At 51.0% G+C, this 18,072-nt stretch overlaps 2 protein-coding genes across 4 annotated transcripts; one reads left to right on the top strand and one right to left on the bottom strand.

Moving 5' to 3' along the window:
* The first annotated feature begins 5,675 nt into the window (after window positions 1-5,675).
* SLC25A35 (solute carrier family 25 member 35) lies at window positions 5,676-11,208 on the top strand. 3 transcript variants are annotated; one of them, XM_023193151.2, is made up of 5 exons: window positions 5,706-7,176; window positions 8,693-8,758; window positions 9,795-9,947; window positions 10,308-10,442; window positions 10,606-11,206. In XM_023193151.2, exons 1-5 carry the CDS (start codon window positions 6,802-6,804, stop codon window positions 10,777-10,779), a joined length of 903 nt encoding a protein of 300 aa, XP_023048919.1. In that variant the 5' UTR covers window positions 5,706-6,801; the 3' UTR covers window positions 10,780-11,206. The 3 variants fall into 3 exon arrangements, with proteins under 3 accessions (XP_023048920.1, XP_023048919.1, XP_023048921.1); XM_023193152.3 differs by lacking the exon at window positions 8,693-8,758 and having other exon boundaries at window positions 5,676-7,176; window positions 10,606-11,208; XM_023193153.3 differs by lacking the exon at window positions 9,795-9,947 and having other exon boundaries at window positions 10,606-11,208.
* On the bottom strand, window positions 11,180-12,811 carry RANGRF (RAN guanine nucleotide release factor). The gene is made up of 5 exons (XM_023193154.3): window positions 12,400-12,811; window positions 12,193-12,309; window positions 11,851-12,007; window positions 11,677-11,762; window positions 11,180-11,454 (listed from the first exon to the last, which is right to left on the bottom strand). Exons 1-5 carry the CDS (start codon window positions 12,474-12,476, stop codon window positions 11,331-11,333), a joined length of 561 nt encoding a protein of 186 aa, XP_023048922.2. The 5' UTR covers window positions 12,477-12,811; the 3' UTR covers window positions 11,180-11,330.
* Between the last annotated feature and the right edge of the window lie 5,261 nt (window positions 12,812-18,072).

The following is an 18,072-nucleotide window of genomic DNA, read 5'->3' as shown; positions in this document are numbered from 1 at the left end:
AAAAAAAAAAAAAAAAAAAAAAAGGAGAGAGAGAAAAAAAAGGCTTCAATTTGAAGTCTTTTTGAAATATTGTTAATAAAGTAACCCTAGGAGCTTCAATGTGGTTGGTTTAGACTTTGCTTGGATAGTCTGTTCTGGAAGGATGAAGGAGCCCTCAAGTGTCTGCCCCATCTCTTTGTGTCCACACCCAGCAGCCTCCTTCAGTCTTCCTCATGTCACTGACCTGTTGGTTGGGAAAAGTGGGTGTCAGGGAGAAGAGGCACTTAGACTGTTCCTTTAAAATCAGGTAGAGGGGTTTAGCCAAAATCAGGTAGAGGGGTTTAGCCAAGCTAAGAGGCAGGGCATGAATGAGCGCTGTGGGAATCCAGGGAAGTGCAGGCACAGCATATAGAAAAGTAGGCACGTCTGGAAAACTGTGAAAAGGAAACTTACCTGAAATGAAAAGAGGGACACATGGAGGCCATATGGTGAGCAATCACACAGGGCAGACAGGCCCTGAAGGCTTCAGAGCAGAGGTAAGGGGAGTGGATCACAGTAGTTTTTGTTTGTTTGTTTGTTTGTTTTTGAGACGGGGTCTTAAAATCACCTTGCAAAGTTATAATGGAGGAAATTAGGACAGTGAAAGAAATCAGACCTAACCAGTTCCATGTTGCTTCTAACCTTTAAGCTGTCCTTGTTCATTCCTTGGCGTAGGCTGAACTAACTTTGGGAAGGAATTCAGTTCATGGTTTGACTCGAAACAAAATTGGTAATAGCCCTTAACCGAAAAGACCCCCTTCTTCCCTGGGGACTGGTCTGCCTTTGCAGGACTAATAAATTGACAAATTAGCTACAAGATTATAAATTAGTTTGGGGGTCATGCAGCCACGGGCTCCATGAATCAGCTGATGCCACTCAGACCTTAATCTGACATAACCAGTTCTGTCATCACACCCAGGAACAGAAGACAGCAAGAAAAACTCACTTCTAGCCCCTACAATTCCATCTCCAACCTGACCAATCAGCACGCCCCACTTCCCAAGCCCCTACCCCCTACCCGCCAAATGATCTTTAAAAACTCTGATTCTGCTTGGGGAGACTGATTTGAGTAATAATAAAACTCCCATTTCAGCTGGGCACAGTGGCTCTCGCCTGTAATCCCAGCGCTCTGGGAGGCCGAGGTTGGCGGATCACGAGGTCAGGAGTTCAAGGCCAGCCTGGCCAACATGGTGAAACCCCATCTGTACTAAAAATACAAAAAATTAGCCAGGTGTGGTGGCGCACACCTGTAGTCCCAGCTACTCGGGAGGCTGAGACAGGACAATTGCTTGAACCCAGGAGACGGAGGCTGCAGTGAGCAGAGACCATGCCATTGCACTCCAGCCTAGGTGAAAAAAGCAACGCTCTGTCTCACAAAAAAAAAAAAAAAAAAAAAAAAACCACACAAGATTTGGTTTAGGAGTCATGCAGCTGGAGGTTGCAAGATTCTGAACCTCCCCAAATTGCTCCTGGGGATAACATCATTGTTGTAAAACCTAAGATCAAGGCTTGTGATATTTTGCAGACCCTGCACTCAAAGCATCATCTGGCAACACCCACATCAATAAACTGGTTCATCTGGTCCCATCCAGGAACCGACTCAGTGAAAGAGGAGAGTTTCAACTCCCTATGATTTCATCTCCCACCTGACCAATTAGCACTCCCCACTTTCCGACCCCCTACCCACCAAATTATCAAAAACCCTGATCTCTGAGTTTTCAGGGAGATTGATTTGAGTAATAATGCAATCAATTTTGCATGTGGCATGGCTGGCCTCGTGTCGATTAAACTCTTTCTTTACTGCAATGACGGCATTGTGCAGAGGCCAGGGGGAGCCCGCTGGGCAGTTACATTTCCACTGAGGATGCTAAGCTGGTGGAATATGGGCCTGGAGGTACTAGTGGCCATCAATGAGGTGGCCCGAGAATAAAACCGATACATGGCAGAGGTGGAGAGAGTCAGATTTGAGTGCCTGATTCTGCTGGCCTGAAGTCATATCTGTGTCTGGAGTTTTCAGTTGTGTGAGTCAATGAGTTCCCTTTTTGCAAGCTAGTTTGAGCTGGATTTCTGTCACTTACAACAACAAAACAATCCCTCACAAAGGGAGCTTATACAGGTTTTGGTCCAGGTGAGGATATACACAGACGATCCTTCCACGCCACCACTAGGTGGAGTCTGAGCACTTCAGGTGAGGGGTCAGCAGCCAAGAGGAACCCATCAGTGTCTAGGGCAACCAACAAGGAGGCAAGAAAAACACTGCCACCGGCCCTCCAAGCCTCCGCGTGGTTCTGGCTCCCTCTCTATGGTACCACCCCTTCTTTCAGACACCTGGGAACTTTTATGTTCCCTATACAATTCCTCTCAACTCTGACTCAGGACACTGACATCCAGGAAAAAATGATAACAGCCTACAATAAATCAAGACAGCATGATATTGGTCAAAGACTAGACACACAGATCAAGGGAACAGAAGAGACGGCCCAGAAATCGAGCCACACAAATATAGAAAACAGATTTTTTACAAAGGACCAAAGGAAGAAGAAGAAAGAAGAAGGAAGAAAAAGAAGAAGAAGAAAGAAGGAAGAAGAAGAGGAGGAAGAGGAAGAAGAAGAAGGAGAAAAAGAAGTAGAAAAAGAAGAGAGGAGGAGGAGGAAGAAGAAACCAAACCCAGACCTCACATAGTTTACAAAAATTAACTCAAAATGGATCATAGATCTAAATGTAAAAAGTAAAACTATAAAGCTTCTAGAAGAAAACATAGGAGAAAATCTAGGCGACCTTGGGCTTAATTAAACATTTTTGGGTTTTTTTTTTTTTTTTTTTGTAACCTCCGCCTCCCCAGTTCAAGTGATTCTCCTGCCTCAGCCTCCCGAGTAGCTGGGATTACAGGTGCATGCCACTGTGCCCGGCTAATTTTTATAGTTTTAGTAGAGATAGGGTTTCACCATGTTGGCCAGGCTTGTCTCAAACTCCTGACCTCAGGTTATCTGCCTGCCTGTGCCTTCCCAAGTGCTGGGATTATAGGCGTGAGCCACCACGCCTGGCCTCATCTTTGTATTTGGATTCAGAACTCATTTTGGTGGTGGCAAGGCAACTGGCTTTGGCATGATTTATGGTTCACTGGATTATGCAGAGAAAAATAAACCCAAATGCTGACTTGCAAGACATGGCCTGGATGAGAAGAAAAAGACCTCAAGAAAGCAATGAAAGGAACACAAGACCAGAATGAAGAAAGTCAGGGGGACTGCAAAGGACAGTGTTGGTGCTGGCAAAAAGCTGAAGGAGTAAAGATGCTACAATAACATCTGTGGCCATTGTGAATTTTTCACGAGAACATTAATAAACTAAAAACTTTTGTGTGCAAAAAAAAATTGATGGGGGTATGCTAAAGAGACACAGGAACCAACGGAAAGAGCTCTCAAAGGCCAAAGCTAGAATGAAATTAGCTAGAAAATAAATATGAAGTATATTGGATTATAACTCAAAGTATAAATGTCCATGAGTCCATCCCAATTAAATAAATGGTTGAATAAATAATAGGGGATATCTCATATGAAAGAACTCCAGACCGGGCGTGGTGGCTCACAGCTGTAATCCCAGCACTTTGGGAGGCTGAGGCGGGGGGATCATCTGAGGTCAGGAGTTTGAGACCAACCTGGCCAACATGGTGAAATCCTGTCTCTACTAAAAATACAAAAATTAGCTGGGCATGGTGGTGACTGCCTGTATTCCCAGCTACTCGGGAGGCTTAGGCAGGAGAATCACTTGAACCCGGGGGGCAGATGTTGTAGTGAGCCGAGATCGTGCCATTGCACTCCAGTCTGGACAACAGAGTAAGACTCCATCTCAAAAATAAAATAACTTCCAAATAATGTATTTATATACTCCCCTTTCAAGGAGGGAGAGGCATAACTTCCTACTTTTTTTTTTTTTTTTGAGGCAGAGTCGCGCTCTGTCGCCCAGGCTGGAGTGCAGTGGCCTGATCTCAGCTCACTGCAAGCTCCGCCTCCCGGGTTCACGCCATTCTCCTGCCTCAGGCGCCCGCCACCTCGTCCGGCTAGTTTTTTGTATTTTTTAGTAGAGACGGGGTTTCACTGTGTTAACCAGGATGGTCTCGATCTCCTGACCTCGTGATCCGCCCGTCTCGTGATCCGCCCGTCTCGGCCTCCCAAAGTGCTGGGATTACAGACTTGAGCCACCGCGCCCGGCCACTTCCTACTTCTTTAATGTGAACTGTGCTTGGTGACTTCCTTCCAAAATGTACAATATGGAAAGGGGAAAAAAAGAAAAATGTTATATTGGGAGGCTGAGGCAGATAATTGCTTGAACCTGGGAGGTGGAGTTTCGGTGAGCTGAGATCACGCCACTGCACTCCAGCCTGGGCGACAGACTGAAACTCCATTTAAAAAAAAAAAAAAGAATAATGTTATAATGGGAAAAACTGACAAATGCCACCTCAGCCGGATGATCAAGGTCAATATCAACAGTGATGAGTCATGTTGATAGTATGTATCAAGTCATGTTGATAGTATGTATTCTTTAATGTGAACTGTGCTTAGTGATTTCCTTCCAAAATGTACAATATGGAAAGGGGAAAAAAAGAAAAATGTTATATCAGGAGGCTGAGGCTGGAGAATCGCTTGAACCCAGGAGACAGAGGTTGCAGTGAGCGGAGATCAACCATTGCACTCCAGCCTGGATAAGATTGGAAAAAAAACAGGAGCTACAGACATGACAATTCAATGTAACTTGGTATCCTGGATGGGATTCTGGAACAGAAAAAGGACTTTGAGCAAAAACCAATGAAATGTGAATAAAGCATCCACTGTATCTCTCTCTCTCTCTCTTTTTTTTTTTTTTTTTTTTTTTTTGACAGTCTCGCTCTGTCACTAGGTTGGAGTGCAGAGGCGCCATCTCGGCTCACTGTAACCTCTGCCTCCTGGGTTCAAGAGATTCTCCTGTCTCAGCCTCCTGAGTAGCTGGGAATACAGGCATGAGCCACCATGCCCAGCTAATTTTTGTATTTTTCGTAGAGATGGGGTTTCATCATGTTGGCCAGGATAGTCTTGATCTCTTGACCTCATAATATGCCCGCCTCGGCCTCCCAAAGTGCTGAGATTACATGCGTGAGCCCCTGCGCCCAGCTTGTATCTCTTTTTTTAATCTTCTTTTTTAGAAAGAGGATTTCACCATTTTGCCCAAGTGGGTCGCGAACTCCGAGGGCTCAAGCAATCCTCCTGCCTCAGCCACTCAAAGTGCTGGAATTACAGGTGAGCCACCGCACCCAACACGAATTCAAGATTTAAAACAACGATGAAATCTTGGCCGGGCGCGGTGGCTCACGCCTGTAATCCCAACACTTTGGGAGGCCGAGGCGGGCGGATCACAAGGTCAGGAGATCGAGACTATCCTGGTCTAACACGTGGTCTCTACTAAAAATACAAAAAATTAGCCGGGCGTGGTGGCAGGCGCCTGTAGTCCCAGCTACTAGGGAGTCTGAGCCAGGAGAATGGCGTGAACCTGGGAGGCGAAGCTTGCAGTAAGCTGAGATCGCGCCACTGAACTCCAGCCTGGGCGACAGAGCGAGACTCCGTTTCAAAGAAAAAGAAAAGAAAAGAAAAAAAGCCTAAGGATTTAACCAAGTTCCTTCCTCCATCTTTCAGGCCTCCCACCCTCGGCGCCCGCGGCCAGCCACGCCCCGGAGCTAGAACCTGCTGCACCACCTGGTGCAGCCTCAGGAGACTGGCTCCGCAGCACAGGTGTGTCCCTCTCCCTGCTCAGGCCGGTCCGCGGCTTCCGGGCTCTCCGGGCGCCGGCACCAAGCATGGCGTGGACCTGAACTTAGGTGACCCCACCCGGTCACAACCCGGGGTAGGAAGCTAAAGAAGGGAGCCCTCCGCCCACCCGAGGGGCGGTCCCAGCACCCCAATGGGGAACCGCTGCGCTCAGCCTCTGTGTTCGATCGGGAACCCAGGTCTCTTTCCTGCCAATGACAAAACCTCCGCGTCCCAGGCCTCCTTTCCGGAGCCTGGGAGTTTCCGGAGCCGGCCAAGCGCTGGTCACGGGGCAGGGAGAGTTAATTCCAACTGCCTTCGGCTGATTCCGGGGACCAGAGCGCCGAGAGCTCCTCCCATTGGCCGCGGAGCCGGCTCAGCGCTGACTGGCTGAGGGCCTCGGCTGCGGCTCTCGAAGGCTCCCCATTGGCCCAGCGCTCCAGTGGCAGGAGTGTGGCTGCCCGGCCTCCGCAGGGTACCCAGGGTTGAAGTTGCTGCGACCTCCGGTGGCTGCCTGGGTCCTGACTTCTTTCTCGGATCCAGATCTCGTTGCTGGCTCGAGGAAATCACCGGCTTTTCTCCCGGATCCTTTTCTTCTCTAACCTGCTGGCTTTCTTTTTCCTGCCTGCCTGGCTTCCATCTCCCAGCTCCGCGGTTCCCTCCTCTACTCCCCCGCCCCCGTCGGCCGCCATCCTGAGCCATCCCACCTGCCACCTTCTGTCTTTTGCCCCTCCTTGACCTCAGAGGGTCCTGCCATAAGCTTCTCACCAGAATCTCCTAGATTTCTGTCTCTTCCCTGCTTGCCAGCTCCTGACTCCCAAATTCCAGCTGACCACTTCCATTTGACGACTTGACATTTGACCCTGACACACTTGACTGCAAACCTAAATTCTTACCTTCTGCAGCCTGTACTGCTGAAACAGGCCTTCCCCTGTCTTCCAACCCCGCTTTCTGACGCCCATTTTTACTTTCTTACTCTTGGGCCAGTCCCTGCTACAGTTATCCCACCATGGACTTCTTGATGAGTGGCCTGGCAGCCTGCGGGGCCTGTGTATTCACCAATCCCCTGGAGGTGGTGAAGACCAGGATGCAGTTGCAGGGAGAACTGCAGGCCCCTGGCACATACCAGCGGCACTACCGAAATGTCTTCCATGCGTTCATCACCATCGGCAAGGTGGATGGCCTGGCTGCCCTGCAGAAAGGCCTGGCCCCCGCCCTCTTATACCAGTTCCTGATGAATGGCATCCGACTGGGCACCTATGGACTGGCTGAGGCTGGGGGCTACCTGCACACAGCCGAAGGCACCCACAGTCCTGCCCGCAGCGCAGTGGCTGGGGCCATGGCTGGGGTCATGGGAGCCTACTTGGGGAGCCCCATCTACATGGTAAGAAGAGGATTCTTGCCTGGGACCTTCAGGGCAGATCCTTGTTGTAGAATAGGAGCCTGGCCTTTCCCAAGGGCATAGGTGGCAGGGTGCTACCCCACTGCAAGCAGGGAAAGGCATCAGGAAAGAGCTGGTAGGCTTTGGAGTCTTCTGACCTGCCCTATACACACCCATCTGATGGACACGATTGAATGTATCGATTAAGATTATTGACTATGGAGCCAGTCACCGTGGCTCACGCCTGTAATCCCAGCACTTTGGGAGGCCAAGGCGGGAGGATCACGAGGTCAGAAGATCCAGACCATCCTGGCTAACACGGTGAAACCTCGTCTCTACTAAAAAATACAAAAAATTAGCCGGGCGTGGTGGTAGGCCCCTGTAGTCCCAGCTACTCGGGACGCTGAGGCAGGAGAATTGTGTGAACCTGGGAGGCAGAGCTTGCAGTGAGCCGAGATCACGCCACTACACTCCTGGACGACAGGGCAAGACTCTGTCTCAAAAAAAAAAAAAAAAAAAAGATTATGGGCTTTGGAATCAACCTTTCTGGAACTAAAGTCCTGGCTTTGAAAATTACTAGTTGGTGAGCTTCAGTTGCTACATCTGTAAAATGGTAATAATTGTAGTGGCCTTTCTGTGTGATTATTGGGAGGATGGAGGGACACAAATGCGGCAGACATGGAAGCATTAGTGCGAATCCTGGCAGAGAGTAAGCATTTGGTAGCATTGTTTTTATTATTATGTGTTGATATTGAGGTTGGATTTGTGAAGGGGAGGATAAGGAATTTAACATACGTCAGGGAGTGTAGGGATCAGGAAGATCCTGGTTATTACAGAATTAACAATCTCAACGTCTGCCCCTTTGAGTTATCTGATATAGGTGAAAGGTCAAGAGCCTGAGGCCCAGAGAGGGGAAGTGATCCACTCAAGGTCACACAGCTGTTTATTGCTAGGACTAGGCCCTGCTTAGTGCTCCTCAGAGCAAAGGAGACTGGGAAGTAGTACGTCCTGTAGCAGAGGCAGTCTGGTCTCATTCGCAGGGTTTGAGTTTCAGGGACAGTGGTCTCTCCAAAGTCAACTAGATACCTTTATGGGGAGTGGGGGCTAGAGAGCAAGTTTTGCCCAGAGTCTGATGGGGAGCCTGATAGAAGGGGTGGCTGGAGATCCGGTCTGGGAATGGGAGCTGGCATGAGAGGCTGGACACCCAGGTCTTGCCTAACATGCCTAAGGAAATATTGCCATTCTCCAGCCACTCCACCCCCAACTGCTAGCCCCAAGGAAGAAGGATATGAAGGGGGTGGGGTGTCTTGCAGTGCTGGGAGATCCATCCTCTCGCAGCTGGAGCCTAGAGACAGTCTTTTTGTTAACCAATTTGTTAAGTAGGAACAACAATAATTATCAGAATAAGAGGATATTCATTGCTGAACACCCTAGAGGAAATGTGAGGGGGTCAGACATTTGGTTCTGAGGTAGGACGATGGCCACTGGGGCATAGGCTATGATACTCTCTTGTTCGCAGGTGAAGACACATCTGCAGGCACAGGCAGCCTCAGAAATTGCTGTAGGGCACCAGTATAAGCATCAGGTGAGAGTTCCCAAGTCTGCCAAAGTCCCTGATCATCCTTTCTCTTTTCCCCTAGCTTTCTGCCTGTACCCAACAGCTCCAATCCCAGCCGCTGCTCTGCTCAACCCATTGGTTCTGTCCCATTTTGCCCCTGGAGCCTACCCAGACCCTCTTTTCTTTTTTTTTTTTTTTTTTAGACGGAGTCTCGCTCTGTTGCCCAGGCTGAAGTGCAGTGGCACGATCTCAGCTCCCTGCAACCTCCGCCTCCCAGGTTCAAGCGATTCTCCTGCCTCAGCCTCCCAAGTAGCTGGGACTACAGGTGTGCACCACCACACCCAGCTAAATTTTGTTTTGTTTTGTTGAGACAGAGTCTCACTCTGTTGCCCAGGCTGGAGTGCAGTGGCATGGCCTCGGCTCACTGCAACCTCTGCCTGCCGAGTTCAAGTGATTCTCCTGCTGCAGCCTGTTGAGTAGCTGGGATTATAGCCATGTGCCACCACGTCCAGCTAATTTTTGTATTTTTAGTAGAGACGGGGTTTCACCATGTTGGTCAGGCTGGTCTCGAACTCCTGAACTTGTGATCCGCCCGCCTCGGCCTCCCAAAGTGCTGGGATTACAGGCATGAGCCGCTGCACCCGGCAATTTTTGTATTTTTAATAGAGATGGGGTTTCACCACATTGGCCAGGCTAGTCTCAAACTCCTGACCTCAGGTGATCCACCCACCTTGGCCTCCCAAAGTGCTAGGATTACAGGCATGAGCCACCACGCCCAACGCCTCTTTCCAATATGTATTCCAGTTCCTCTGATTTTCTGCCCCTGTTTCTCCTGACCAGTGAATGCCCTCACTTCCATGCATCCCACCCCAGTTCTTGGGAGCCCAGGGAGGGAACAGTGGGGTGACTAGACAACCAAGGGCCCCATTCTGGCTCTAAGCCCACATTGAACTGGTTGTCTGGACGACAGGTTCCTATTAAGTACCCATCCTTGGCAGTGTTAGGATGGCAGCCCCTGAAGCTGGGCTGTCTGAACCCCACCCCCTGGTCTTCCCCACACTAGGGCATGTTTCAGGCGCTAACCGAGATTGGCCAGAAACATGGTCTGGTGGGGTTGTGGCGTGGGGCTCTGGGCGGCCTGCCCCGAGTTATCATCGGTTCCTCCACCCAGCTGTGCACCTTCTCATCCACCAAGGACCTCCTGAGCCAGTGGGAGGTACTGCCTGGGAAATGGGTGGGTCTGTTTCGGGAAGGAGGGGAAGGGGAGGGCAAGCTGCACTGGGCCCTGGAGGGGATGGTGCCCCACATTCAAAGGTGAGGGAGTGGCAGGAGGGCTTGGAAGTCACTGACTCTTTAGACCCTTCCCGCAGTTCTCTTGTCACTTCCTCCCAGAAGGGGTACCTGAGCCTTCAGGGTACCCTGGCCTTCTACCTTCTCAGTGTTTTTGCACTGTTATAACTGGTGCAATGGAAGCTCCCCGAGTTACCAGCATCTGTGTCCCCAGGGCAGGGACTGTCCTGTCTTTGGGGTGGAATGGTTGGCTGGTTGACAATGCTCTTCCTCTCTACCCCCTTAGATCTTTCCTCCTCAGAGCTGGAAGTTGGCTCTAGTGGCTGCCATGGTGAGTGGCATTGCAGTGGTCTTGGCCATGGCACCCTTTGATGTGGCCTGCACAAGGCTCTACAACCAGCCCACAGATGCACAGGGCAAGGTAAGGAAGTGCTCTGGGATGCAGGCAGGGAAGCAGGGGTTCGGGGAGGCAGATTGCGGGTGCAGGTGGGATAGCCTGAAATGCAGCCTGTGGAGGAGCTGCCCCTGGTGGGCTCTGACAAACTCCTTCTCTTGCTCTCCCTCCCTCTCTGACATGCTCTCAGGGCCTCATGTACCGGGGGATACTGGACGCTCTGCTGCAGACAGCTCGGACCGAGGGCATTTTTGGCATGTACAAGGGTATAGGTGCCTCCTACTTCCGCCTCGGCCCCCACACCATCCTCTCCCTCTTCTTCTGGGACCAGCTGCGCTCCCTCTACTACACATACACTAAATAACAGCCTTTCTCCCAGACTCCACCAAATGAGCACTCCTTGGCCATTTGTGCCTCCACCACTATGTCCTGGTGACTGACCTTTCATCCATCCATGGGGGACAGCTAACCCCACTCCCCATCTGTTCTCAGGGTTGAACACTACAAGCGTTTCCCTTCTTTCCTTGGGTGTTGCTTTAAACCTTCCCTACCCATTCCCTGGGTAATTCACACCCCTGTCTCAGGGCTGAACCAGTCATCCCAAAGTGTATTTCCTCCCTCTCACCACTGCCACCCTTGAGTCCCTCCTGCTCCCATGAACAGCTTTAAAGTCCTCCCTCCAAAACCAAAGGGAATTGGGAGACCCAATTCCCAGGTGTCCGGGACCCAGGCCTCTTGTTAGATTCAAAGGCACAGAGATTATATTGATTATAAAGCAAGTTTATTCTGAAGAGGGATTGTCCTATGTTTATGCACAGGGAAGAAATGAGAGGAAACCCTCTTTTCAACCTCTTTTCCCCCTCACAGAACCGAGTCCCCAAGTTCTCAGCAACATCATACAGTGCTTCAGCACCTTTACTGGGGACCAAAGATGTTGGGATCATGAAGGGTCAGACTGGTCACCAGCTGTTCAAAGTCACCCAGGCTCCAGGGTGGAGGTGACAGATTTTCAGGGCCAAGAGATGACCTGTTGTCAGGGCTTGGGGTGGGGAAACAGATGGAGAGAGAACATCATCCAGGCCTGAGGTTTGGAAATTGCCAATTTCGGTTCCAGAGGACCGGGGTATCAGTTACCCCAAACCTCTGGCCCACTCCTGCTTCCTTGGAGGATCCCACCAGTGAGTCTCCCTGTTCTGTCCCTCCCAGCCCGATTCTCCTGGAAACCCAGTCATGAGATACCCGCCCGTTCCTTCCTCCTTACGGGGGCTGATTGAAGGTGAGCAAGAGATCAGTCTGGTACTGGGGCAGCCTCAGCAAGGCCTGATGAAGTGTCACATCCTTTGCTACCTAAGGGGATCAGAGTCAGCATGCTTACCTGGATCTCTGTGCCCCCGCTACCGCCCTTCCAGGACATTGCACACTCTCAGGCCCTCACCTGCTGGTTTTCCTTAGCTATCTGCTGCTTGCCAGAGACGACCCAGGCTTCTTGACAGCAGCCCCTCAGGGCCAGGTTCTCCAAACCGAGAGGCTGAACAGACTCCACATGGACAGCTCTAGCCCCCTGCACGCCACCAACATCCTCAAAGTGGTACCTGGAGTAGGGAAGCGGGGTCAGGAAGGGACATCTCTGGCCTCCTCCCCGGGAGCATCTTTAAGTTGCACGGCTGGCTCCTGGCCCCTGCATGTTCTCACCGCCCAGATTAACCGTCGGCCGCGGGTCCCGCCCACTGCCCCGGCCCCGCCCCTGCCATTGGCCAGCCCAGGGCCCTTCCCTCACCGCGCAGCCGCTTCGCCCTGCACGTGGGCCTGCAGCTCGAGAAGTTCCACGATCAGGCTCTGGTCCGTCACGGGATGGCAGAAAACTTCTTGATTGTCCGGGACCGGTCGGAGGTCGCTGGAGTGAGGCAAGGCAGACCCTGGTTGACCCCGGTCTCTTCCCACAACCCACCCAGTCAGCCGCCCCTGGGCGCCCCGGCCTTCTCACCTTACGTCAATGGCCCCCGTGGGGAGGATGGCGGAAAAGGCGCCCCCGAACAGCGGGCAGTCTCTCATGGGCTCCATGGGCCTGAGGCTGGGTTATGGGCATTAGAAAGGTTTAAAAGAAGCCCACATTGGGTCACGTGGCATCGGCTCCCTGGGTTTCGCAGCTGCCACCGCCACCCGGGTCTAGCTTAGCTCCCGGATCCTTTAAGATTTGGTTCCGCCCCGCGTTATCGCTGGCCAATCAGCGCCAAGGCCCTGGGGTCGGGGGTCAGCGGCGTTGCTCCGGAAGCTGCGCTCTTAGGAGGGCGCCGGGCGGGACGGTGGGGTATGGTTTGGGGTTAGGGTCCGTGTCGCCCTGGGTGGTCACGAGCATGCTCTCGCCAGCCTCCTCTTGATTGATTGATTGATTGATTGATTGATTGATTGACTGATTGACGGGTCTCGCTCTGTCGCCCAGGCTGGAATGCAGTGGCGCGATCACGGCTCACTGCAGTCTCCACCTCCAGGACTCCAGCGATACTCCTGCCTCAGCCTCCCGAGTGGCTCCTGCTCCCGCCACCACACCCGGCTGAATTTTTAATTATTTGTAGAGACGGGGCGGGGTGGGGGGGTGTCTCCCTATCTTGCCTAAGCTGGTCTCAAACTCCTGGGCTCAAGCGATTCCCCCGCCTCGGCTTCCCTAAGTGCTGGAATTACAGGCGAGAGCCACCGCGCCTGGCCACCTCCTCCTTTTCAAGTGGTCACACCTTCCAAGAAGGTCGCCTGAGACCCTCCTGCGGGGGGTAGATGCTCTTCAAAAGGGCCCACGTCAAGGTAGGGTCTCTTGAGTCAGGAAAGCATAGTTTCACGGTGTTCTGAGCCTCTGAATGACGAATCGGCTGCCACCCAGACCGCTAATTTACAGATCCTATGCTGGGAATTAGGGGAACAATGAGTCCAGCTTAGGATTCAGGTCTCACACCTTCCTGAAAGTGAGACCCAACCTGGGTATTAGAAATCTAATTCCCCTCAAATCTTTGCTTTAGGAATGCTCTTGTGCAGGAGCAACCACACCCCCAGCTCCGCATACCTGGACAGAAGCACAGATTAAACCCTCTTTTGTTTGTCTTTTACAGATTTGTTGTGTTCTTTAAGTTTTAGCTTCACTGTATCCTTCCAGTTCATTTCTGTATTCATCTTTAATCCCCAGCACCTGGCACAGTGTTTAGAGCATAACAGACCTAATATATATTGGTTTCTTTTGTTTTGTTTTGTTTTTGAGATGGAGTTTCACTCTAGTTGCCCAGGCTGGAGTGCAATGGCATGATCTTGGCTCACTGCAACCTCCACCTCCTGGGTTCAAGTGATTCTGCTGCCCCAACCTCCCGAATAGCTGGATTATAGGCATGCACCACCATGCCGAGCTAATTGTGTATTTTTAGTAGAGACAAGGTTTCTCCCTGTTGGTTAGGCTAGTCTCGAACTTCCAACCTCAGGTGATCCACCTGCCTCGGCCTCCCAAAGTGCTGGGATTATTACAGGCGTGAGACACCGTGCTCAGCCCAGACCTAATATATATTGTTGAGTGATTGAATAAACTCAGTGCAAATGTCCAGAACCCAGGAGATCACCCATACCCTCATGGATTCTAGATGTCACCTGCTTCCCAGCCAAGAATTGGGCAAGAGGATTCTGATCTTGAGGCCATTCCACAGGGTTCCAAGTGCTGACCATACCTCTGGACCCTAATGATTTAGTGAAATGAAGCCAAATGGTGCGTATTTATTGGTCTCTTACCTTGCCAGGCCCTATGTGAAGGGCTGGAGATACATTTAGGACACAGCCCCTGATGGCTTACTGAAGGTGTAAAAGGAACAGTGGAGCACACTTGGAGTCTCTTTTTTTGTTTTTTTTTGAGAGGTGGTCTCACTGTTGCCAAGGCTCAACTGTAGTGGTGGTGCAATCATAGCTCACTACAGCCTCAACTTTGTGGACTCAAGCCATCCTCCTGCCTCAGCCTCCTGAGTAGCTGGGACTACAGGCATACACCACCATGCTCAGGTAATTTTTGTATTTTTTTTTTTTTTTTAGAAATGGAGTCCCACTGTGTTGCCCAGGCTGGTCTCAGACTTCTGGTCTCAAGTGATCCTCCTGCCTTGGCCTCCCAAAGTGATGAGATTGAGTGATGAGACTCAAAGTGATGAGCCACTATGCCCGGCCCACACTTTGAGTCTTAAAGGTTGACTCACAATTCAGTAGGACATCCTAGGGGTATTCTAGCCAGGGGAACATCAGGAGCAAAAACTTGGAGATGACAGGGCATGTTTTGGGGAAAGCAAGTGCATCCGTTTGGCAAGAGGGTAGGATGGGAATGGGTGGCAGGGAGCTGTGAACATGGTCAGGTGTGCAGGGTTTTTGTAGCACACACTAAGGAGCTTGACTCCTCATTCCTTACTGCAGCCATCAGACTCCTCTCTGAGTCTCATTTCATCTTTAAAATGCTGTTGGGGGGCCGGGCGCCGTGGCTCACGCCTGTAATCGCAGCACAGTGGGAGGCCGAGGCGGGGCGGATCACTTGAGATCAGGAGTTCAAGACTAGCCTGGCCAACATGATGAAACCCCATCTCTACTAAAAACACAAAACTTAGCCGAGCGTGATGGCAGGCGCCTGTAATCCCAGTTACTAGGGAGGCTAAGGCAGGAGAATTGCTTGAACCCAGGAGGTGGAGGCTGCGGTGAACTAAGATTGTGTCACTGTACTCCAGCCTGGACAACAGAGCAAGACTCCATCTAAAAAACGAAATAAAACGCTGTTAGGAAGAAATGAGATATGGATGTAGTTGAGTCTGACCTATTTCTGGGTAAAGAGAGTGGAATAAGTTTGCTGTATGAGGAATTTGAGAGAGCGGGGACGTTACAGGCTCCAGAGGGAGAGAAGGACCCCAGCCATGGGAAACCAAAGGAGCCAGGTCAGAGGAGTCCACCCCATGATGCTTCTCTGGAATGAGTGACAGACCTCTCTGTCCCTCCCTCCTGCTTTGTGCCAGCCTGCTCTCCAGCCCTGTTCCCCACCAGGGGCATTACTGGCTCTGGCTGCTTTGGGAGCAGTCAAGCAGGTAGAGTCCTTGGAAAGGGACCTACAAGGACATAGAAGTGAACAGGGTGCCTGCACCAGGCATAAGGGGGTGTGGAGGCCTATTACATGGGCCCAGAGGAGGTCACACTAGGTCAGGAAGGCTGAGAAAAAGCACCCCCCAACTTCCTCATTTTGGGTGTGTGGCATGTCTCATGTTCTGCCATGAGCCCTGTGCAGCTGGGGACCCCTGGTCCTCCACAATTCTGTGGGCTCTTGGGGGGTGCTCAGCCAAACCTCTGGATGAATGGGGTGGAAGGCCACCCTCACTTGGCAAATCCCCACGCTTGGCTCCACTTCCCCTTCTCCCTTCACCTCTTTTTTTTTTTTTTTTTGTGCCTGTCACTTCTGCTGGCCATGCCAACCTCTCGACTCCCTCAAGTGTTCAAATCCCAACTTCCCAAGGGACAGGATCTAACTGGGTCGATTAGTTGCCATTCAATCTGAAAGTACCTATTTGGCAGGTTCTCCTGCCTGGCCACTCCTCAGGCCACCACCCAAATACAAGAGAGATCTCTGGTCCAGCTGGCTGTGGCTAGGATGATGAGTGTCAGGGGACAAATCTCAGTACAGAGATGGCCAGCAGCCACTTTTCTCAGGAGAATGTGAGGATGTGACTGGCTCTCAGTCCACTGGTTGCAAGTAGGCCTGCAACTGATTGATTCTCTGCCCCTGGGACATTCCCTTATCCAGTGCCCTGCATGCAGTTGATGCAGCTGTTTGCTTTGGGGACAAGAGTCCCAGAGACTCTCCCCTTTAGGGTACCAAGAGATGGACTCAAATCAGAGAGACACCACCACACCCAAAGTCAGGCATCCCTTTGAGAAGAGTTAGGGCAATGAATATTTCTATTAAGCACGGGTTTTCGTCTTTTTTTTCTACTGCAGACTGCTTTGGCAGTTTTGTGAAGCCCATGATCCCCTATTCAATGTAATGTTATTGTTATTGTTATTTTTTCTGTTTTTTTGAGACAGGGTCTTACTATGTCACTCAGGCTGGAGTACAGTGGCACGATGACAGCTCACTGCAGCCTCAACCTCCTAGGCTCAAGCCATCCTCCCACCTTGGCCTCTCAAAGAGATTACAGGCATGGGCCAGGTGCGGTGGCTCACGCCTGTAATCCTAGCACTTTGGGAGGCCTAGGTGGGCAGATTGCTTGAGCTCAGGAGTTTGAGACCAGCCTGGACAACAAAGTGAGACTCTGTCTCTATTACAAAAAAAAAATTCACCGGGCGTGGTGTCATATGCCTGTAGTGCCAGCTACTGCACTCTAGCCTGGGTGACAGAGGGAGACCCTGTCTCAAAATATTATGCATATTGAAAATAAAGATAGGCCAGGCGCAGTGGCTTACGCCTGTAGTCCCAGCACTTTGGGAGGCTGAGGCAGGTGAATCACTTGAGGTCAGGAGTTTGAGACCAGCCTGACCAACAGGGCGAAACCCTGTCTCTACTAAAAATACAAAATTAGCCGGGTGTGGTGCTACACGCCTGTAATCGCAGCTACCTGGGAGGCTGAGCAGGAGAATCACTTGAACCGAGAGGCAGAGTTTACCGTGAGCCAAGATCATGCCATTGCACTCCAGCCTGGGCAACAAGAGCTAAACTCTGTCTCAAAAAAAAGAAAAGAAAAGAAAAAGATGAAATTTTTATCCAAGCTCATTGACTAAAGATTAAGAAGCCCAGCTATGAAGTATTTTGTGTATTTAGCCCTGTACTAGGCTTTAGGGGAGGGTCTAAAAATGGGTAAAACATAGCGCTTCTTTCTGGGCCTTCAGCCTGAACAGGAAGAGCTAGGGCGTGCTACAGTTCATATCCTGCAATGAGATCTAGTTCATGCCCCTGCTTAGTCCCCAGCTGAGAAACCTGCCTTGGGGAGATGCTTAGGATTATGTGACAATCAATGGTAGTCACAGTAGATACACAATACACAAAGGCCTGCTATAATGAAGTTAGTGTCTGAGGAAGATCAGTGCGTCCTCGTGTTTGGAGCAATTCTACACCTGTCACTCAGTCCTTTCCCTGGAACTTTTCAGCCCCATATCCCATCATTTTCTCCTTATAATCTTTTTCTTTTCTTTTTTGAGATGGAGTCTCGCTCTGTCGCCCAGGCTGGAGTGCAGTGGCATAATCTTGGCCCACTGCAACCTCCACCTCCCGGGTTCAAGTGATTCTCCTGCCTCAGCCTCCCAAGTAGCTGGGATTACTGGCGTGTGCCACCACTCCTGGCTAATTTTTGTATTTTTAGTAGAGACGGGGTTTCACCACGTTGGCCATGTTGGTCTCTAACTCCTGACCTCAGGTGATCCACCTGCCTCAGCCTCCCAAAGTGCTGGGATTACAGGTGTGAGCCACCGCACCCTGCCATTTTCCCCTTATAGTCTGTGTGCTAGACACTGAACTTTCTTCAATCCCTCAACTGAGTCAACCTCTTTCATGCCTCTGGGCATTTGCACACGCGATGCCCTCTGCCTAGAACTTTCTTTCCCCCTTCTTCCCTAGCCAGTTCATCCTCTGATCTCCAGAAAACATTTCTGGATTAACTGCTGGCTCCTGCTGTGCTGC

This window comes from Piliocolobus tephrosceles, chromosome 16 (genome assembly GCF_002776525.5).
Source record: "Piliocolobus tephrosceles isolate RC106 chromosome 16, ASM277652v3, whole genome shotgun sequence".
Taxonomy (NCBI): Eukaryota; Metazoa; Chordata; class Mammalia; order Primates; family Cercopithecidae; genus Piliocolobus; species Piliocolobus tephrosceles.
The sequence above is the reverse complement of the archived record's forward strand: the minus strand, read 5'-3'. Positions and strand labels throughout refer to the sequence as shown.

Bases quoted from the DNA above. Each gene is read 5' to 3' on its own strand.
- SLC25A35 (XM_023193151.2), top strand. From the start codon at position 6,802: ATGGACTTCTTGATGAGTGGCCTGGCAGCCTGCGGGGCCTGTGTATTC. The intron at 8,759-9,794 runs GTGAGAGTTCCC...TCCCCACACTAG, and splicing joins GGCACCAGTATAAGCATCAG to GGCATGTTTCAGGCGCTAAC. The intron at 9,948-10,307 runs GTACTGCCTGGG...CTACCCCCTTAG, and splicing joins ACCTCCTGAGCCAGTGGGAG to ATCTTTCCTCCTCAGAGCTG.
- RANGRF (XM_023193154.3), bottom strand. From the start codon at position 12,476: ATGGAGCCCATGAGAGACTGCCCGCTGTTCGGGGGCGCCTTTTCCGCC. The intron at 11,763-11,850 runs GTGAGGGCCTGA...TGATCCCCTTAG, and splicing joins TAGCTAAGGAAAACCAGCAG to GTAGCAAAGGATGTGACACT. The intron at 11,455-11,676 runs GTAAGGAGGAAG...CCCCACCCCAAG, and splicing joins CTCACCTTCAATCAGCCCCC to CCCTGACAACAGGTCATCTC.